Below are 23,810 nucleotides of genomic sequence, written 5' to 3'. Positions count from 1 at the left end.
CTTTCCTTGTTGCGTCGAGTTCCAAATATGTCGAGTACTGTGGAAATCATGTTCTGGGCTTCTACAGTTTTATGTAGGTAGTCCTTCAATTTAAATTTAAAAAAATTAAAGTTTCATTTTGTGATGCGTTCAAACATTAATAGATATTTTTGTTTTTATATTCCTTGAACCCTAATACAAGAATCGATGATCTAAATTAATAAAGTAACGTTTGTAAGTTTAAAGAACAGTCATAGAGTGCACTGTATATAGTTCACTCTATGAACATTTTTGATCTAAGAAATAACGTTGTTTTAGTATTAATCGTACAAGGTTATAACGTAACACATGTACGACTAATGTTTGACTTCCAACATACGTTTTAATAGTGACGTCATAAATATGATTGGTTGTGTGCTTTGTCAAATCTATCTATCTTGACTAGTAGTGGGTACGATACATCAAATCGAAAATTCTAGAAATAGTGACGTCATAGAATATGATTGGTTGTGTGTTTTGTCAAAATCGGTCTGTTTTTTCCAGCAGTCTGTACAATATATCAAATTGAAAATTTTACCAAGCCCATATGTATCATATTCATATGCGTTTTCAGTATATGTTTAGATTTGAATAAAATATAAGCGTGGATATAAAAAAATGAATTAACTTTTGTAGAGGTTTTGTATTTACCATACGGGGACTACTGATTTGTTTGATTTTGTTCGTGAGTACTCTTGAGACTAAAGCCATAGAGATAAAATGAAGTATTCAACAGTCTAAAAAAATTATCAAACTCTCATGATAATTGGTTTTTCACTTTTTAGGACAGACCACGTTATATGAATTGATATAAGTATTGAGTAGTTACGCGCGATTGTGCTTATGAAAAACAGAGAGTAACACTGAAGATTTCGTTGCAAGTTATATTATTAAAGAAAAAATATTATTTTAGCGTACTCCTTATTACTTAAAACAATGCCGAGTACTACCGCTAGTTATTTTAACCTTTTCGCATCGATAGGACACTAGTGTCCCATGTTTTATTCATTTGTGATTGTATTATTTCTCAATATTTAAGACATTTTTAAAATATTAGAAAGAGTTATAGTAGAACTAAAAATTTTTATAAAAAACATATCATCATAGGGATCTATATTCGTGACTTATAAGTCTTCAAACTAATAAATTTTTTGGAATTCGATAAAATAAGGTTCTACCTATCATATGCTTTTCTTGTATGGATAATTTACATTTTTTATTGTTTGTTTAGTATATGTCTAGTATAAGGAGTAACTGTCGAAATTTTTTTTGTTATGTTTATATAAAAAATGCAAATGTTATGTCAGTTTAAAGTTGTTGGGACACTGATGTCCATCTGGATTTGAAATGAATTTTTTTTCCTGAAAGAGTATTCATATTAAAATATTCTTTATTAGTAGACAGATTAGCAATTAAAAAAATGTACATACAAATATTTTTTATGAATACTTTATTATTAAATGTAGAGATTATTTTTATGAGATTGTCAAAAATATGGTCAAGATCAATCATATTTTTTATAACAGCTCTAAAAAAATAATTAGATTCTACAACTAATGATATGTATCTATCATCTATGTTGTTTACTAACTACAATCCCAAATTCTTCGAGAGAATTTTGGATCAAGTTAATCATGAAATGAATTCAGAATTACAAACTGGATTGAGTAACAGATTGGAAATTTCATTTGATAATTTTCACGATAACTGGTGATATGATATAGCAAAAATTTATTCTACTTTTTGATGTAATAAATCTTGAGGGTCAGGAGGGCCTGCCTTTTTTGGTTTCCCTGCAAACTCCTCCTATGATTACACCTATAACCTCCCAATAAATCATCAGTCTTACTATCGATTATACATGAACACGCACGCACGTTATACATGGTAATTTTATAAATATGTTTTCTCCTCAAGAATAAAATGATAATGATAGTGGCATTAAAAAATATAAAGACTTCTCAGATTGTCAATCACAAAAAGTAAGTGTTTTATCTCATATTTATTTACAAATCGAAATAAAATTTTTTTTAAATCCCTTTAAAAGTTAAAATACTTGATTTACGCTTAAATATCGTACATACATAGAGTCTATTTCTCAACTGGTGCACAATTCCCATATTATAAAATTTGGATTTTGTAATGGCAAGCTTGTTTTTTGTTCTATTGCATGTTTTGTTAATATATTTGTATTTAAGGAGTCGAGCGAAGGAGGCATCTATTATAAAGATGTCATTACCAAAAGAAGGAGAAGAAGCTAACAAATTATTTGGTTAAAATTTATTTATGTTATTGTAACATCAATGTACATACAAAGAACGTTTTCTCTCGCAAGATTCCGTTTTCCCGGAATTTATCGAGGTTTTATATCATTAGGAAATTGAACATTTTATTATTTCACAATATAAGTTTCATTTAATTATACAGAACTCAACGAAAATTAGCTTGTTCAGTACATACTATATAATTATTTTTTGGATTCCATATCGAATCAGATTACAAAATTTAAAAAACTAGACCCGTTGGCTCTAAAATACAATCTACGCAATATTATCGATAATGGTAAAAATGAGAATTTAATAAATATGTTTAAGGCAAACTATCCGAAAATTTATGCATTTTTCAAAAAATATATAAATTAATCATGAATCTCACTGGATTTAATACTTACCTATAAAATCATAATATTTTCCGGGATCCCGAATTTAAAAAAATATTCCCCGGGAAGTGAGAAACTCGGAATGTGTACAATGTAGAGTAACTCTTATGATAAATGTGGAACAAATATGTCAAAAAAATATGCACATAATATTTGCAAGAATAATATATAGCTGCAATTAGTGTTAGAATAATATACTAATTTTCAAATTTTGTCGAGCTCGAGTTTTTGAGATTTTCCATAATCAATTCATGTAATGTATTTCTTCCTTCTTTTTTTTTTTTTTACCTTAAAAGTGGGTTACCACATTTATCGAGCATGTACATGTATTTTTGTATGTATATACAGAGATTCAAATAACATTTATCAAAAATTTGTGTGGTCACCCTGACAATTTGAGGAATAATTGGAAGGATAGCGGCTTCGCAGTCATGACGCTTCATTAAATTAGCGGCGAGCAGCTATGAGATGAAAGAAAGAAATATAAGCCCAACACCGTATCTAGCAAGGATATATGCAGGAATTACTCTGATCTCCATTTTAGTTTATTAAAGGAAGTATTTGTGAGAAAAACTCTTCTCCGATATCCATTAATAATATTACAAACCAACATAAATTACGTATACACGCGCGATAGATGTGATAGCCTGTCTTTGCTCTTCTTCTAATAATAAGACAAAGGCACTTGTAGTTTTTTACTGCCCTTTTGAACTATACTAGAAATTTTATTTCTGGAATGTTTCATTATTTGAGTACAAGTAACGTCGAATTTTTCAAATGAATATTTCAAGCGAATTCGATTAATTTTTAGAAAATTGGCAATTTTAGTTAAGTCACAATTTTTTTTTTTTAATTTGAGTAATATTAGAACCCAATACTAGCTATAGTATTCTTTCATATTCCAAGCAACAACCTTGTTTTTTTATGTTTATTTCCTCTAAAAAAATTGTCTTTTACACATTTTTTTAATGAACTAAATTTGATATTAGGGTGTTTATACTTTAAAACAGGATCATTCAACTATTTGAGCAAAATTTCAGTTAGACAAGTTTCAATGTTTTTTATAGTTTCAGAAATCGGTCACCTGAACTTTCATGTTAAATAGCTATATTTTCTCCTTTTGAAGTTTTACTACAACACTCACAAGGTACGAAATCGGACCTTAGTTTGTTTTATAACAAATATATGCAAAATATTTCAGAAATAAAGATTTGTAACCTTTCTAAACTTTCTTACTTTCATTCTGGATGGAATTCAAAATTAACAAAGAATTAATACAATTTGATCAAATAACTTACATGGTTAGAGGCCATAATATAAGGACATGGGCCCAAAATGACCTAATATAAAATCAAAATTAAAAAAATAATAACATCACATTCTTTTACTTTTAAGAGAAAGTTGATTTGTTATAATTGAGATACAGGTTTTGAAGATATGACTATTTAAAATTTATGCACAATTTTCTTGTAAAACTACAAACTTCATATCTCGACAACTAATAATCTGATTACGCCAACAAAGAAATTTGGAGTTTTAAAATCAAAGTCCATAAGCATCTTAAATTTCATCAAATTCTAAGTTATTGAGGTGAAAAAGTCTGGGCGAATCAATATCAAAAATTATTACGATTTACAAACCTAGGAATGAGTTTATACAATAAAAAAGTTCAAAATCTGAACTTTGAAGGATTTGTATGTAGATTAGTTAGGAAGGTACAATACAATATGCTACAAAAAAAAATGGAGATCTTTTGATTGACATTGTATTAATTATTCATTGGGAAAGCTACTCACCTAATAGACATTATTTTTCTAAATAATACTACATACAATGAAAAAGCATTATTAACATTATTTCCAAAAAACTCAGCGTATAAATAGTAACTTAGAGAGATATGTACGTACATATGTTAGAAGAGTGGATGAAGAGGGCTTTACCTTTATTAATGACAATCTATTGTCTGATTTTTTTTATTGTGAAATAAGTCCTTACATACATTCGATCAATTGAAAAGACCTTCATTTCGTTAAGGCATCTTTATCATTATTGAGCAATATATTCTTTTAAAATTATATATTACTGAGTGGGGGGGGTGGGGGCAATATCAAATTCAATTTTAGCACAACTTTTCGGATGCAACATGATTTTTTAAGCACTATATATATATATGTACATTGTACTTCTTCACTTATAATTAATCTTTAATTTCCTCTATTATCCCTTTTGTATATTTGTTTTTGGCACTCCACTTAAGAGTAATTTCAATTATTTTAGCCACTTAAAATATAATTTAGAAGTAAGATCTGATACTTATTGATTCAAATTGGCGGTCAATAAAGTGGTTTTGATCGTTTGAGTGTCCAAAGTATTTCGTTTCCTATAATATGTTTTTCTTCAATATGAAAAATAAGGATTATATTCTTATGCATCACTTGAGAGAATGAACTTTAATAAAAGTTTTGAAATTCAACAACATAACTTTAAAATTCAAACTTATGAATCCCTTTACAAATTGAGAATGTTGTTAAAAAGGTCCTTTTCACATAGCTATAGAGGTCAAAAAACGCCTTTTGAAGACTAAAAAAATTACAAAACATAATTTTTCATTAAAATACAACAGAAGATTGAATTAACAGGTTACCCAAAAAATTGGACACCCTAATACACACGCCAAAATAAATTCTTTGAAGAAGTTGACTTTCTTTGTGACCTTTGACTTTTTATATGACCTTAAACTTAAAATGTTATATATATATATTGCTTTAAGCATAAAAATGCTTTAATAATCACAACATTGGCCAATTTCTTCTTATTACTTTGACAATAGATTTAAAAAATACGCATTCATGAATGAAAAAGTCATTTTGGGGTTAGGGGGGTTTGGCCAATTTTTTTTTTTTCATAGTGCTTAAAAGATAAACTTGCATCCAAAAAGTTGTACTAAAATTAAATTTGCCCATTTCAATTAAATAACACGCCCCCCCCCCATAATATTATTTACTTTTTACATACCTACCTACTTGCTATAAATTAACATATTTGATCAATAATGAACTATAATAATTATATCAAAGACGACCTCAATTCATTATGAAACTCATTTTTAATAATTAAATCCAAAATATATTAACAAAAAATAATATAATATATTTTAAACAACAATATAGATCATAAAATTGTATTTTGTTATCATAAGCCGACAATGTTTCTGTTTCTTTTCTTCTAACCATTGTTCTAAAGGTTGATTGGCAGAATTATCAATTTCATTATTGGGAAGAATTACCTAACAAATAACTGCTTTTGGGCCTTTTTTTATTTTTTTATGTGAAGAAAGATTGCAAAATACAAATAACAGTAACAACGTACCTGTTGTGAACCTTAAGGGCTCATCTAACTGAGACGTAAAAGCCATTCAATTGAGCATTTTTTGCTAAATGTCGTCGTTATGAATATCAGCTAGGGACATCATTAATAACCAATCTCAATCATTATCTAGAACCCGGTACTTGTAACAACAACGAATACTCTGATTAGGCCTAAATTAAGAAAAAAATAAGAAATGCTCTCATGTATGAAAGAGAAGTAAGCGAATTCAATTAATAAACTAAGGAACTTTACTGTAATATCAGTTAAAATAATGGCTTGTAAAAGACGTTATAAAATATATGTTTTATTTTTAAATGTCTTATTTGATTTCAAATGACATATCTAAGAAAATATTTATTAATTTATGGAAGCATACTAGAGATCCCATATGGGCCAGGTCAATGGCCCCATTGCTCAACCTAAAAACAGCTCTGAACTAAACCAATATCATATCCCAATTACTAATTGATTAGTATTTTGTTAATCATTATATAATTCAAGTGTTCATCATTTAAAATATATGTTCTTATAATTGAATAAGATGTAATGATACGAATAAATTTCAACTTAGACATATGAAAACAATATTAAGTATATGTCGTGTACATGTTCACATTTTGTTCAAGTTTCAATTTAAACATATGATAGTGATTTTTATTTATCAATTATACATTGACGTTATCATTTCATTTTGATCGATTAATTTTGCGTAATTTTCGTCAAGAAAAAGAAGTCACACTTATTTTTAGAATATTTTTTTTGTTTTGTTAGTATTGGCTTGTCACTATAAGTACTTCCTACTAATGAATAAATAATTTTTTGGCCCTACGTCTAAAAATTTGGTCCAACTTCATTTGCAATTGTCTAGTATGTTTTAAGGTAGTGGTTCTTAAACTTATTGGAGGTACTGAACCCTGCAAGCTTCATCACTGCATTCACCGAACCCCTTCACGATTGGAAAAATAAAATATGATTTTTTCAGAATATAAGTTCATATTTTATTAGTGTACAAAATGAACAATGCGTCAGTTGTAACCAAGAACAACTATGATCAAAGAAAAAAAACTACAAAACATAAATTTCAAACAAAAACATAACTAAATGAATAATTGCTACAAATCCATATGTTTTTTACTGTTGCCTTTCACACAAAAGTTCCGAAATGCGTGGCTTCACCTTGGCAAGTGCCACTCTCATATCGTTTTACCAAAAGAGTCTGTTCCTTTTTTTTACTTCTTACGTCGACAATCCTCGAAAATAATTTCTCACAAAGATATGTTGTTATAAATTGTATGAGTATCTCCAGGGCTTTCTTTGCAATAAGAGTGTATGATACGATTTGGTGACATCAAAACGTTGACAGTGTTGTTGTTGAAGTTAGTTCTAATGAAGTTCATTGATTTCATCTTTAATTTCTGTTGCTGCTACACTAAACGTGAAAGGTTTTCTCGTCCGTGCAGAATATGAACCTGTGGTTGGGAAGTATCCTACGAGAGACTTTGCCAGCTTTTCTAAGTGCATGACAATTGCTTGCTTCAGCTCTCCAGGTACAGAAATGTCTCCAATTCTAGTCATGTCTTCAATCTTACTAACTTAGTCGTTCAACAGGGGAAAGTTTGCGAACTTATCATCCTCTGTTCGTCATTTCCATAAAATTAACTTCTTTTTAAATGCCTCCACGTTTTCTTCGGTTTCAATGATGTTGACTCCACGGTGTTGGATCTGTCGATCGAGAAGATTGAGATCATCGAAAGTGAGAATGAACTCAAATTTTTTGAAGTAATCTGCTTGACAATGGCTGTACTCAAGCAAAACCAGGGCTAATTCCACATGCATGGAAAAAGTACGATTCAGCACCTTTCCCCTGGATAACCATCGAAATTTAGAATGGTACAGAAGTACCTCGAATTCCATTCGAGGTACCACTCGAGACCATTTCCTTATACTGCTCTTTGAAGATGCGGTGCTTTATATCACTTAACAAAGTGGCCTGATGATGGACATGTTGAGTATAACGTCACAAATAACATGAATGAGCTGTATTTATTTTGTGTAACGCATTTTTACTCATTTTTTTAATATTTTTAATATAACACGGAGAAGAAACATTTTTTAATCTCAGAGCAGGTCCTCCTCCGTTGTTTTTTCATGTTTGTATCCCCCACTCTGAGTGATGCAACGGTGTTTTGGCACATTCGCACGGAAAACAGGTCGCTTTGGTTGACAGTCGCGTGAGTGGATCCAAGGGGCTTGCCAAATCCCGTTGACATCTACATCCTGACTGCCTATAACATCAAGAAGTCAATTACAGTCACATACAGCCAAAAAGAAAAAAATTATCTAAAGCAACAATATGGCTGACTTCTGGTCTGCCTCGTTATGGCTATCCTCCAGGTCTGACGACAAGCCCTTAGACTTTGCAACTTGAGGTGTCTTAGAGAAAAATGTCTTCATCAACCTCATTCAAATTTGAATTCAATCAGAGCTTCTATCATGACAGTGTGGTACACCATGGGCACACCCTTCATCGTTAAGAGCTTCCAATCTGTTCGTCTTTGTGTTGAGGCTGTAACGTTTATGAAGGAGGAATTATTTAATAAAAAGCATAATTAAATAAAGTATTTAAGCATATCACAAATTGGTTTTTAGTTATCTTCTTTTTATTCTATAAAAATCTCGTTTTTCGTAATTTCGTCATGCTACTTCAAGTTTTGGTTCCCCACAATGTATATTTGGAGAAAGGATACCTACCTCCCTAGGTGAAAGCCCCTGTTATTTTACCCCGAGCGAGACCCCCCCCCCTTTTTACGATCTAGCTTTTCACTCCCGACCTATCTACCGCCAAACCCTTTACTCCCATCCTTTTTTTATAATTATTATTGAAAAGTACAGCTACTAAACGATAGAGGTCCAAAGTCATAAATGGGTCTTAACAGTGGTTGTTGGGCAATGCAACGTCAGAGTTTGAATCGGAAACTAATTATGAATTCTATAATTCATCAAAATTTTAATACTAAAATAAAAACATTTTTCAATAAAAAAAGATACTTAGCCTCATTATTTCCCCATAGGCATGACATCTAAGCTTCAATGAAAATTTCCCCTTAATCGCATGACAAAAAATTGTGTTTTAGTAGATTATTTTATACGTTGAATTAAGGGATCCATTTTTGAAGCAGTATGTACATGATGTTATAATTAATGTCTGCAAAGGGATTTTCGTATAACTCCTTAAATACGGTGAAAAGAGTCATGAATATGAAAAATAAATATTTAAATAGGTTAATTATATCTATTTTTTAATATATATATTATTTCAACATTACGAAAGTCAAATATAATCATCCCAAATTTTCTCAAATAATATTAACGGCATATTCGTAAAGGAAAATCTCAATACTCTCATAGATTCATTTCATTCATTTATCATATTTAATGAGATATATTAAAACTTCGTATTGTGAGTAAGTAGAAGAGACGGATAACGTAAAATTCCAAATTTGAAGCCCCCAATGATTAGAACCTTTGGAGGTAATATGTTGTACCTAAACATACCCAAAGTAGTATTGAGGACAAGGTTAACTTCGTTGACTCTTCGTACCATTAATTGGATAAAAGGTTTACCAGATCCCAGATGAAATAATAGTTAAAAAACAGCGGGGACAAGTGATAACCTCAAGAGAAGTACAATACATCACTAATACCTACGTCATTAAGTTGAATTAATAAGTATGTTTGTATGGCTGTTATAAGATTGATTTTCTTGTCGTATGGTTGTTATTTATTATAATAGGTGATAAAATGAGAAGAGCGGAGGGGTAGATAGTTCAGGCTGTAAATAGCTTTGGGAGTGAAACCTTAGTGGCTAAAAGGATTGGGGTATTCGCTCAAGGGTAAAATAACATAGGATATGAGCTGTAGAACCGTATATTTATGAATTACCAAAATTTCCTTTCTAAGCATTATCATGTGATAAATTAAACGCCATGTTCTTTTTGGCACCTTGAAACCTCTATTCTTATCTTGACACATTTTATGTCACTCATATTTATTAATCTTTTATCATCGTATATATATGTATCCCATATTCAGTGTATCTCTCAACCTTTTCCCAAAAATGAGAAAGAAGAAAGACCCGAAATGAGTTGGTAGTTTGAAGCTTTTGTCACTCTTCTCAACTTTTTGATTATTCTTTCTTTAAAATTAATATGTTACCTACATACATAATTAGACTTAATATTTAGTATTGACAAATTAAAGTTTAACAATAATAGATTTGAAAGCATTCGAAATCAGGAGATCATATTCCAAAAACCAATAGGAAGCAAAAACATTGGTTAATTAACAACTAATTTCAAATTTTGTATTATTTTCTGTAGAAAGATGGTATGAAAATGTATTATTGTTATCACTAATAAATAAGAAAGTGTGTCGACTGAATGGGTTCCTTAAGAAGGGTATGGGATTAGTCCCCCTTAGAGGTTATGTAACTCCCAAAATAACCGTCTCCAGATTTTATAGCTTATATGTATTTTTAAAATTCATACTGTGCACTTGGTCTAGTGTATCCCATGAGGAGGCATGGGATTACTAGGAAAACATAGTAATAAGGAAGATTATGGTATTAATTAATCAAGAACCATGTTAATATCAGCTGCATGTTATATGGTTTTGGTGGAAGAAAATGAATTACTGCTGTAAAGAGGATATCCTTCTCCTTCGACATTTAAAATATCATTACTGCAAAAAAATAATATATATATATAATATTTAATTGATTCTCCATTTTTAATACATTCTATTCCATAAATAGACAAGAAGTCTTCTTATAGAGGGATCGTTAACACCACTACCACCTATTAAATAATGAACAAAGAAGAAAATAAGAGTACATTTCCTTTTCTAATTTCTCAACTAAGTTTGTTTTTTTTTCTTTTTGTAGAATATGTTGTAGGATACAATAAAGGTAACAACGTGCCAATACTAATACCTAATGCACGTGCCAATATCATTTGTAACTTTAACATACCTCAATTTCAAAAAACAGATAAGGGGATGCGTATACATATAAATCAACATCTAACGATGAAGTATATACTAAGTGGCAAGATCAAATCGGTGCATTTCCAAAAATATTTAAATTATGACTGAGGCTGCATTTTTCTGCAGATTTACTTAAAAAATTGGCTTGAATTGTACAAATGAATCTTGCAAAAGAGCAAAATATCATTTGATTTATTTGCCTCCGACATCAATCAGGGCTTGGTCCGGTCCCAGGAAGAAGAGTCGGCGTTATATAGGTATTTCTTTGGTATGTAAATCATTGTATTCTTGATGGAGGCAATCAGAGAGTCCTTAATTGCATTAGATAAAGATTTAGACTGTTGGGGGGGTATATTTCTTTCCCTATGAAGCCCTAGAAGTGCTCACTCATCTACTTCAGCGACCTGCCCATATACATGACAAGGTGCTGAGTCTCGTTTACAGATCCACGGGCGATCTCTAGCATTTTGTTGGATCCATTTGAGCCTCTTGATTTGAAATTTCCGTGTTAACAAAAAACCTATCACGGCGTAAGACCGTTCCTCTTCTATTAATTCAATTTTCTTTATATATGGAGCAGCTGTCACCATTATGCCCAAAACTTTGCTAAAATTTGTACATATATAAATGTTTCTGCCGGCAAAAAAAGAGACTACATCATATACCTGCATTAGTGATGTGCCGTGAGTTGAATTTTACTACATGAGTTAAAAAGTTTATCAAGTTAAAAAAAACAACTCTAGGAATTACTGGGGATTATGAATAAGTATTACAGCAAAATCAAGACATTCTATACGTGTGCAAACATAAATTCTAAATTTAACAGAGAAAGGAAGTAAGTCTAGGAAGATTTAAATGTTATATAGGGGTAAAAAAAGAATCCCATGTTTTGACGAGTTCCGAGTAATACATTGCTTTTTATGTCCACGCCCCGAGTTTTTTCTGTCTTTTTTTATTTAATTCATACAACTCGAGTACCAATTTAACGAGTTTTGCTCGTGGGACATTACTAATCTGTATCATATTAAACTTAACACCCTGTAGATCATTTAAAATCTTCTAAGGAACAATTTTGAACTGAATAAAATAGCCCGTTTGTATTAGGATACTGTTCTCCATAAAAATAGTGCATCCTTTACATCTAGAATATTAGAAATTGTCTTATCCAGTTAATAAATGCTAGTCCTATGATTTTAGGTCGCATTTAGAGTAAACAATTTAGTAGTTGCTTCCCTGCATGCGTACGAAGTCAAAGAATTTTTGAATTTTCGAATGCAACATCCGCTCGTAAATTAGGATATGTTAATTATTATTTACTATTTCATTATTGCTTCGAACTTTATATATAGACTTTGGGCTACAATTTATTTTTCATAACCTTATCCACGTTCCTCAGAGTACGTCGGGCATGTCTAATAGCAAAACATATTAACATCAAATATTTGCATAAATGGAAAGCAGATTACTAATAATCATTACACAATCTATGATAAATTGATCCGATTGTCTTTCTTTTCTCCGAAAGGAATAATTTCACCATAAGTAAACTTTTATCCATAAAATTTATGAAAAAGTTACTCTGAAGGAGATACTAGATTTACTTGAAGAAGAGGACATTGATGAGCCTTCGAACTTTGTGACATTTGGTCTAGTTGAGGCGATGAGGCAACTGATATTGATGATGAGGATGAGGAGAGAGTTGATCCCTTGGACATGAATGCTGTAGGGAGGAAGATTCTCAGTCAACAATATGAGGTTGTCAGGCAAATTTCCTATGATAAAAAAGAAAAGAGGTGATATAGAAACTGTTTTCATCGAAAAAGATATGAACATTACCAGCTAGAAGGATTCAGCATGAGTCTATATAGGGTCAAATTTTGTAGGAACTGACCCTATCAGAACTGTTAGTCAGTATTGTAAAGACGAAAAAAGAAATGCATTCCCTGCCTTGATTCAATTCAACCTTGTATTGATATTAACCTTGGACTGTCCAATCAAATTTTATATGAATACTTGACAAATGATATTATGCTTTGTTTTCATTGGGTGCGACCTTTTCAATCAATTAAGTTTTATTGGCTCAATTTACATATTGTATTCACTATATAGTACACTGCATTAAATACACTATAAATAACTTACACGTTTAATGACAAATTATTCAGTATTATTAAATTGTACTGTATCGGAGTACATAGATAATATTTGTGGCATGTATTTTGGTTCTAGAATGTTTGTAGTCTTTTATTTATTACCCTTGTTAGTCTAATATTGAAATATATGCCCTGCAAACATTTTGTTAACATATAGCGAGCTAAATGCAAATAGAAAGCAATGCATTTTTGGCTATGATTTGTTGGTTTGCACAGGGTTTTACAGCTATACTGCATCACTACTTTTATTGTATCTCACAGCCCTTCCTCCAAAAAGAAACAAAAAAAGAGTAATTGAATGAGTATTTAATATATTTTTTTAAATTGACAACAAAATACAGTTTGAATTTTTGTATTGTAACAACGTGATATACCAGCGTTGTTTAGTCATTAGATAAATAAAAAATAGGCATTCGCTGTCTCTCCCTTCATTAGCTATTAAATGCTATCTAGGTGTATTCATACAAATACTTTCAACTGTTATAGAGACCACGAAACAGTGGGATCATGGCCTATTCACTTTTTTGGAAATTATAATTATGATGTGTAATAATGTGATTTGTTTTTCATTATAGGTATTGGCTCTTCCACTTTCAAAAACGGTACGCAGAACCTGAATTAGTAGGTTTTGCTCAGCATTTTTACAGTGAGAAATAGTGTTGTGTAGGTCCTCATATAGGACTGAAACCCGTGATCCAGTTCCGCCCCATCCAGTCTAGTCCCACTTGTTGGCCCTTAACAAAGGTAAAATTGATTGCTTGTGACGTCATTGAGGGTATTTTTCTTTTTTTTATTATTGTCCCGTTATCTACTATATTATGACTTATAATATTATAGTTGTATGTATGTCATGCGGATTAGCAAGTTTGCCTTAGAATAAAATAATTTGAAATAAAAATCTATAATACGGGTAGATCCTAGTATTATATAATTAAAGTTGATAATATTGTAGAGAAAAACGCGTGCAAGGAGAAGGGGGGGAAAATACATATGGTATTATTGTTTAAAATACTGATGTGATTATCATCTACCTGCTTTATTATGATTTTTTGAGGGTATAACGAAAGTATTTATTAGCAAAATGTTTAATGAAGATATACTACGTATAATTGACTTAGACGTTGTTTATCCGTTACAGTAGATTTATAACGTCACCCTCCATGAAATTGTAATTCATTATTAACCTTATTCTCAGAATAATAGCTAATGAAACGACAAAGTAGAGTATTTCAAAATACATTTGAAGTTCCAAGTTTAAAAAAGAAGGCTTTAATTAAATATAAACTACATTAAAAAAATATGCCATCATACATTTATGTTAAATATACAAAATTAAACAATTGGAATCATATGACTAATAAGAATAAATTATGTATACAGAATATTGAAATAATAGATTGATCCAAATAATATTTTCTTGTTCTGACACCGGAATCCGGTTCAATATGGCATAACTTTAGTTTGCAAAACACAAGCAAGACGTGGAGTTTAATCAAAAAGATTATCACCCCTCTTCTTTATGTGGAAGTTGCTATATACAATTATGCACAGGATAGATATATCTCTACAGCCGAAATCTAACTAATTATTAATAATAAAGTAAATGTCAAAATCATAAAATTAGACAATAAATATATGTACTAATAAAAAAAATGTTAGAAATAAATCCATCTTAAAGATTTAGAGCAACTAATTATGTAGTAATGTCCGGCGATATTACTCCTTATTAAGAGCATCAAAAAAGATATATTCCTCATTATTTATGCTTATATAACAACATACTATTATCATAAAGGATATACACAATTGCTAATTATAATGCTACACCCAATGTAACTACCCCCGTTGTTGTGACCATTTAAGCAGTTAGTTGTTTTTGCCTTTTATGAGTTTTCTGAACACCATTTCTTGGAGCCTATCAACCATAGCTAAGCCTTAAGTGATAAAAAAAGTAATATTTATTGACTATGTAATATTGGAAAACCTAATGATCATACCCAAGTCTTTAAGCGAAGAAACTAGTCTCAGACAAACTATTTTCGAACCATCCAAAGCTACTACCCTCCTTGTTGTGACCGTTTAAGCAGTTGTTTTTGGCATTTAATGAGTTGTGTATCATAATTCGGGATATGTTTAGCTAAAATAGAATCATATTTTAGGGTTAGATTTAAAAAAAAGTTGAATACTTACTGATAGATAGTCCAAAATTCAGAGTTCCATTTCGAAATTAGTAAATATTTTATATTTTTTACTGTTAACTTGATCGTCATTTGGTGTGGATGACTCAAAACATTTTTATATATATTTCTATAAATGACATCAGTACCAACATCCTCCATTAATTTAATGATGGTTCCTTGGGAAGGGATAGGTTTACCCGTGTATTTCTCCATAAATTTTTTGAACGTAGATGATTAGCAATGGACAAGGTTATATTACATGCAATAAGCATCTTTGTGAGATCAGAGTTAAAGTTTGACTTGATGTATTCATCATTAACTTGATTTTTTAGATGAATATCCATGCTCTTGATATGAGATGAGGATAATGAGTGGCGTGTAATTCTTGACAGGGGACTAAAGACACATTTATATCTACAAATCCGACAAGCCATCTGTTTCTCATCCGGTAAGTATTTTCCAAATTCCTGTTCCTCCATTTTCATAAATCCAGACAGAAGGTGACGTTATTTTAGGCATTTTATTCAGTTCTCTATCGACTATCATCATCTAATATTATATTAATATTGAATAATAAAGGCGGGAATGATAACGCTCTTGATTGATAGAAGAAGATGTATATTATTTAATCAATGATGCCATAAGTATTTCTTCTCTTCTCCTCGCACGCTTTTCTATTCTTACCAAAATTATCACCCTTATATATAATATATAACTAAGTAAAAATACAATATGTCATGAAAATATGAATATTTTTTGTAAGATATGTGGAATGATCTTAATACATAGGTCATATATATTATTTGGCTTAATCAATCATCAACATTTTTAAGAAAAATTCGAAGTACCAGTCCCAAGGACTGACAGTTCTAATGACCTGTCCTTTTACTTTATCTAAGATTCGGTAGAGGTTTTCAGTGAAAGGATATTTGTGTTTTATTTAATTAAATGGCCCTCAATTTGAAAATATTGAAGTAATTCTACCTTGTACAATAAAAAGCTGCCAATCACTAGAGTGAAGGAACAACACTTTGATAAGAATCAATGTGATTCTTTAGCAAAAAAATTGCCGATTTCGGTCCAAGAGCAATTATTTCATAGATTGATAATTAAAAAAATAAAATAAATAATCAACTCATACATTCCTATTAGCAATTATAAGCGGAATTTCAATGATTTATTTTGAAATTGATTTTATGCACCTATTTGTTCTTTCTTAAGTCTCATTTTCTTTTAAAAATAACAACAAAGAATTATAATTTTTGAAAAAGTTCAAATTGGAACATAGTAAATGGGAAATTTATTTTATTTACACCGATTGAATGTGCTTATCTCATATAAAATAGTATTTAACTTTATCATGTCAAAGGTATTTTGAGTTTGTTTTCATAAATCTCCTTGATATTAGTGCGCAAAGATACATTCAATGAACAAAAAATATAGAATAGGTATATCATTTTCTTTTTTGTTAATGTTTATCTAAGTATTGGAGATAATTTTCTATTATTGATACTTTGTCCCTACTGTATGAATTATTACAGTCTACGTGTTTAGGAATGCATTTCAAATGAGTTTAATTTCAGAAAAGATAGGAGATGTGTTCATACGCTATGTTATCTTTTTTGTATCTTTCATCCTTTTTACAAAAAAAAAAGAGGTGGAAACCGGAGAAAATTAATTAATAATGGGATCATTCTTCAATAATAATATCAAAGATAATTGTTCACAGCTTAATAAGTGCCAATTACAGATGATGGATTGAAGCACTAATACCTAATAATGAGTAGCAAATCTATTTTTTTTAAATTGACAAAAATAAAGGGATTTTTATGTATTTTCGTAGGATAATACCGTGTCATAGGTAGAGTTGACATTTGTGTAATGAACAAAACTATCTTTAAAAATTTGTAACGGAAAAACGGTTGTTGCGTGTGTTCATTCTTCTTTTTGGTTTATTCTTTAATATGTAGGTCGTCGGTGTGTTAACTTCTCCTTCTGAAGTAAACATTTTCGTCTAACTCTACTGTTTATTGTTTTAAAGCGCATAATGAAATATATGTATATGATTATATATAATTATAACATCTTCTCTGCATTAATACTATTTTAAATGTAGAAGTTTCTATTCTTTATAGGAGTAATTCATTTTCTCCCTCAGAACCATATAACTGGCAGCTGATATTAACAAGGGTCTGAGTTCAGTAGTAACATATGTCACGTTTCAGCCTTCTGCTCATCCTCTTCCACGAACTCAAAATTTATAGTTATTGATCATTTGAACAGGGTTTTTATTTTTCAAAGCTGTTGTCATTTTTTTTCACAGAGAGTAAAACTGAAGATTTGCTGGGGATTGTAAGTACTATTCAGATTCAAAGTAGAATTGGGGATCAGCATCGGAGTAATTCTTGCAACATCATTTGTGTATACTTTATTCCTCTGATAGCTTATTGTATTTAATATAATAAAACAGTATGGCAGCTACTCTACTCTCCTCCCTAAAATCATTTAATTTGTCAGGTTACCATGTTATTTTTTTAATTAGTCAAATAGAGTTCTACTGAATAAGTAATAGATAAACATTTTATAATTACAATTACTCCATCAGACTTCTTTGAAGTTCATATACATGAAGTATATACCCGTCTCTAGGAACGACCGAGTATCGAACCTACGCACATTAAGTTCAAGAAAATAATTTCTCTCGAGCGAGAAGTCCATTAAACCATGTTGTTTCATAAAAAAAAAAATCATGCTGACATTGCTTAGAATTGACAATTCTACCTTTAGGAATGATTCACAAATAAATACAAATTCCGTAAATCTTTATACTACATAGACTTACATTCGTTTGCTAATTGGCCCTGGGTGGGAGTAATGTCAAATTCTATTGATAAATGAATGTAAGGTTTGATATATACATATATAAAAAGGGAACTTAAGGGGAGGTACTAATGCATCTTGGATTCATATTACAACATCTTATCAAAATATTATTTTCCGCCCTCATTCAATCTGATAATTATGTTCATTTTTATTCTATATCAAAATATGTAACATATTATAGGTACATCCGTATTTATGTATAATAGCTATGCATTTATATATTATAACGCTGCATCCAAGAACAAAATTTATCAGTATTAATTCGATTATAAAACTAGAAGGAGTTTATTTTATTCCTTGGGTCCTAATTTTGTCTTACCTCCGACCAATAAAGAGCATTCTTCATAGTTCTAATAGTACATATAAATAATTGTACCGTCTACTCTTACTAGGTATGTAAAAATATTTCCTTTCATGCCGTATAATTTATAATTGCTTTGCATAAATTCATCAGTACCAAAATTATAGATTTATAAATTATAACTGATAAGACAAGGTTACAAATCGTACATGACATATATTTGGGTATATACCCTTCTCCCCTCCCCCCTCCCACACACACACAAGATGTCGATTTTGAGATATCACAAATGACGTTAATTTATCATTTTCCTTCATGACGTATAAACTTTGTATTCCCTTCGTAGAAGTCACCTAGTTAATTGTTAATAAGGGTGAATTTATGTCACTAAGATAAAAATTTACATCGTATTTTGTTGTCCATTGTCGATTTTTCTTTTTCTTATTCTATGGAATTCGAATGAACTCTTTCTAAGCTGTGAACAACTTTCATATATTAATAAATAATCATTCCAAAGTTGGGATTATAGATAATGAAATACATAGAGGTGACAAGATGCTTGAATAGTTGTTAGTAAATATATCGGCAGACAAAAAGGGCATAATATGACGTCACAACTGGGTTTTTTTTCTTACATGCTGCAATTCAAACTAATTTCAAATCTGATTGACTCCGATGGTGTAATAAAAATTTAACTAATCAACTTCTTTTCTTAAGCTGTTGTTGAAATGATAATAGTTTTATACCCAGAGATAAAATAATATAAAGTCATACGTTGACGTACGTGTTTTATTCTTTCCTTGACCGGAGTTCGTTAGTCCACCAATTTATCCACCAAAAAATAACTAAAAAATTTAAATGGAATTGGCTCTCGTTTTCCATTGCGAACACTCAACCGGCTTGTATATTAATCTTCGATCTACTAAAGCCTAATATGCCGAACTGCAAATAAAACTCAATTGTCATCTTTATATATTTATTTATCTATGGTTGGGAAAAAATGGCTAACAAACAGCAGATTTTGTAATGATTTTCGGTTTCGTTTTAGAAGAAAGGTTGAAAGATAACAATAACAGTAACGATGTTTGCGTTAGTAATATTCATGGCAACACTCCTAGCGAATAAAAACGTTTTTGCGTAGCCAACTGTACTTTGAGAAACATTTATCACGTGGTCTGTGTTTCGTTATTTGGTCAGTACTTGGCATATAGTCCAATATCTCACACATCTATATCTTAGGAAATAAATTTCTCCATTAATGGGAATATTTGAATTACAATCCAACTTGATCTTTTTTCTTTTTAGAAAAACAAAGCAAAAATTTCTAGAAGCATATTCTTAATTTTATTTTACAATTGTTGGCTATGTAACAATATACTTCTAGGTTTGTAAGTATTCGTACTCATTATAAATCAAAATTTGCTACGGTGTATGATGTCAAGAAACGTTCAATTTTGGAATAAAAATTATTTTAATTATTTCTTTTGGCTCGAGACATAACGTTTGCTATTATGTATTTTTATAATATGTTCCTTCTTTATGGAATGATGATTAATGGGACACTCATTATAGATATTCAAGTTATACTCGAATAACGAACATCGACTTCACGGGATTAAATTAATATTACGTATGACTTACCTATGTTCACATTTTAAAAGTATGAATGTTTTTTACCATGGCTGCGGAGTCTGAGTCGGTGCCATTTTTGGTGGAGTCGGAGTCAGGAGTTGGGAAGTTTGTACCGGCTCCGACTCCGGCTACAAAAATTATTATAATTTATGTAAACAAAACTTATTCATAATCTAAGGCTTATATTGATTTATGAAACTTATTAAGTTAACTAATTTATAAATTTACTTCACAAACTTACAACGTGCTTTATAGTTAATACAATCACAATTCCCAAACACATCTATAGTCTGAATTATTATGTTGCATAGAGCATAGCCACTAGCCGTGTTAATTCATTAATTAGACTTGTGAATAGTCAATGTCATCAGAGAAAAGTGTAACATTGCAGTGAGATGTTGTTTGTATTGTTGTTCCTCGGTTACGAGTAAGTAAATTATTTTCCAAACTTATGAATATATTAGTAATAGATAGATCCATTTTAGTTCTTGTTCATCTAGTTAAATATATTATATTCCAAATATTTTCTTTATACATAGCACAATTATTTAATACATATAACTAATAGCTATAAATTAAATCTATATTTAAAGTATATAGACTCAAATGCCTCAATAGTACTTATATTGGCTATAAAACATATTATTAAATAATAAGAATGAGTGTTGGAGTCGGTGGCATTCAAAATACTGGAGTCGGTGTCGGATATTTTATCTACTGACTCCACAGTCCTATATTTTACTCAACTTTATTTAACTACAGATAGCGTTTCATGCCTTTGGTATATTGTTTGAGGATTATTTATGCATATGATATTGGTTATGTAATGGTTGAGTGGTTGCCCATCCATAATCTTGTAATATATTTATACGAGAGTTAAAAATAGAGTAGGGACAAAATGAATTTTTATTATCATGGTCTAGGGCATTCAATAGCTAAGAAGAGGAAAGAAAATAGAAAATCCCATAAAAAATATTAAACTGTAATTAGATCAATCAAATTTTTCTAATTACAGTTTAAAAAAGTTTCTTAGTCAATTTTGATTGAATTTCCTTAATTTTGATTTAAAGTTACTCACTATATACTTGCAAAGAATGAATAAATTATAATTGACGCGCAACATATTACCTTCATTTAACAAACCTTTTCACATCATTTTAGACATTTAAGTATTTACAAAGCTTATTTTAATGTTTAAGTAGATATGTTTTATCTACTTACTTATAATACTCATGAAAAATGAGAAAAGGAAATTTCTCTGACAGGGCACTAATTATTCTTCTTCTGGGGTATGTTGCTGACAGATCATGATAGCTCTTTGTATAACACATCACATCATGACTTTTGCATGCTCAGGTGTGCGTAACTACTAACTACTTACTGTAGTATGTGATTGTAGTACAATACACACACCGGCGTATCTTTCCTCTTCCCATCATTGTGTTTACTGTAAGAATGGATGTACAGTACAGACAAAAGTACATATGTGTGTATACCTGACGTATGTTATATTATAGGAGGGAGGAAGGAAGGAAATCGGCGGGTAAGTAAGAACTATATTCTTGACATAGGCTCGATGATAAATAGTGGTGAGAAACATGAAGAAATATCTATTCTCTATAGGTTAAGTGATCATGTGCCCAGCTCCTTGGAACAATGATCCTCTTCCAGAAGAGTATCGAGAACGTGAGAAGATAAGTCAAATCACAAAAGAAGAAAGAGAGAAGAGTTATGTCATAATTCCGAAACGAAAGGAGGCTGTTTCTCATCCGGCAACAAGTGCCCCGCTCTGTCAAGAGTGCACTGCACTTGAGCTTTCCTTTTATAACCCCAATTGTGAGGAGTGTCGTATGGAGTTACGGCAGCCTAGTACTCATATATCCGATGTCTTTGCTGTTCTACGTCAATGGGTCCCTCAAGTGAGTCTATTATCCTCAATGACTTGTACAGTTGTACACAAGATGAAATTATAATTATTAATCATGTGTATGTAGGTTCAGCAAAATATTGACTTTTTGGTATCAGAGGCCTTTAGAATGGGTGCACATCCTGATGACAGGGATCACTTGACTGACATGACGTTGCTCATGTACGTTTGCAAGGCTGGAGCCACTGGAGTTGGAGATGAACAAGTAGCGGCAAAAGTGAAATATAAACTAATGATTTTATATCCTCTTAATATATTGAATTATTTATTTATACTTTAGGTAGCTCAAGATCTTGTAACGCGAGGTGCTCAGTTGGACCTTCGTTGTCGTTGGACAGACATGACTGCTATTCATTATGCTACTTATTTTGACTCAGCCAAAGTTTTACAAGTTCTTTTATCGACAAGTAAGGTATTGTTTATCTCTCATATTTCAAGATCATACAACTTATTTAAATTATTTTTTTATTCTCTGAGTTCAGGGTCAAGACGCAGATTCAAGATGTCATGAATTTGATAACGGTACTGCTCTGCATATTGCTGCAGCAAATTTAAGTCTATCTGCAGCTAAGAATCTACTTAAATTTGGCGCTGACCTAGATGTGTGTGATGATTTAGCTCGAAAACCTGTTGAGTGTATACCTGACCCCGATGCATATCAAGAAATTCCGGAATCTGGAGAATTGATAAGAGAATTGACGGACATTTTAACGTCACGGTCAGGTAGTTTAGCTGGAGGTACATTAAATGGATATTCTGGTCCTGCTACATACTCTGCTTCTATTAGTATATCTGGAAAGATTGCTCTACAAGCTTTGGGGCTGAAGGTACATATTAATTTCTAAGAATATTTGTGCTTATTTAATGGTACAGTCTCATCATTGGAATATTGGAGGTTTAGTGAAAGAAAAAAGATATGATGGTTGGTCATTTTCTTAAATTTAAAAAAAATATAGAACTTTCTTCAAGTGATGGAATCGTTTCACTTTGTGCTCTTATCAGATAAATTAATGTGTTTTTTTTATTTTATGATTTTTGGTCAATGTCTCCTTTGCATCTATAGTTATTTATGACATTTCATCGATGCATTCAAATATGGTTTTTATTTATTCCTCATGCAATGCAATGATTTCCAAAGAAAATGGCTGTAGGCCATCCTTAAAGATTTATAAATGGATACATATTTTGATGTACATTAAGAGATTGCATTGATTTGAAAATCGTTGAAGACTGCATTTTTAAATATATGCTTATTTATACAGTTTTTTATATAAGAATTTTAAAAAGTTGCCGGTTATTCATGAAGCAAAATGGTTTCTTAAGCATTTAAATTTTTATAATAATAATACCTTCTTTCATTAATTACTTAAACACTTCAATAATTTGATATCCTTCCAATTTCCTCACTAGGTTGGAGATAGAGTTGTTTTAAGAGGCGAAGATGAAAAATTTGGATCTCTTGAATACTGTGGGTTAACTTCCTTTGCTCCTGGTGTTTGGGTTGGAGTCAAACTCGATGAACCTCATGGAAAAAATGATGGTTCTGTTCAAGGAGTGGTTTATTTTAAATGTCAAAAAAATCATGGTTTATTTGTTCCACCCGGTAAAATATCGAAAGTAAGCGGTTATAATATTTATTCAGTAA

At 30.7% G+C, this 23,810-nt stretch overlaps 1 protein-coding gene across 4 annotated transcripts in view; it reads left to right on the top strand.

Moving 5' to 3' along the window:
* LOC121119320 (CAP-Gly domain-containing linker protein 3) overlaps nucleotides 1-23,810 on the top strand; it is a 77,072-nt gene that overhangs the window by 33,692 nt on the left and 19,570 nt on the right. Inside the window, exons 2-8 of one of the 4 annotated variants that reach the window (XM_071889674.1) lie at nucleotides 13,818-13,844; nucleotides 21,543-21,781; nucleotides 21,862-22,157; nucleotides 22,233-22,382; nucleotides 22,446-22,577; nucleotides 22,648-22,992; nucleotides 23,576-23,782. In XM_071889674.1, coding sequence (XP_071745775.1) covers nucleotides 21,873-22,157; nucleotides 22,233-22,382; nucleotides 22,446-22,577; nucleotides 22,648-22,992; nucleotides 23,576-23,782 — 1,119 coding nt within the window. In that variant the 5' untranslated portion in view covers nucleotides 13,818-13,844; nucleotides 21,543-21,781; nucleotides 21,862-21,872. Of the gene's footprint in view, nucleotides 1-13,817; nucleotides 13,845-20,607; nucleotides 20,666-21,542; nucleotides 21,782-21,861; nucleotides 22,158-22,232; nucleotides 22,383-22,445; nucleotides 22,578-22,647; nucleotides 22,993-23,575; nucleotides 23,783-23,810 lie in introns of those variants that run through there. The other 3 variants (XM_040713955.2, XM_071889676.1, XM_071889675.1) reach the window with 3 other exon arrangements.

The sequence above is a fragment of the Lepeophtheirus salmonis genome, chromosome 6 (genome assembly GCF_016086655.4).
Source record: "Lepeophtheirus salmonis chromosome 6, UVic_Lsal_1.4, whole genome shotgun sequence".
NCBI lineage: Eukaryota > Metazoa > Arthropoda > Copepoda > Siphonostomatoida > Caligidae > Lepeophtheirus > Lepeophtheirus salmonis.
The sequence above is the reverse complement of the archived record's forward strand: the minus strand, read 5'-3'. Positions and strand labels throughout refer to the sequence as shown.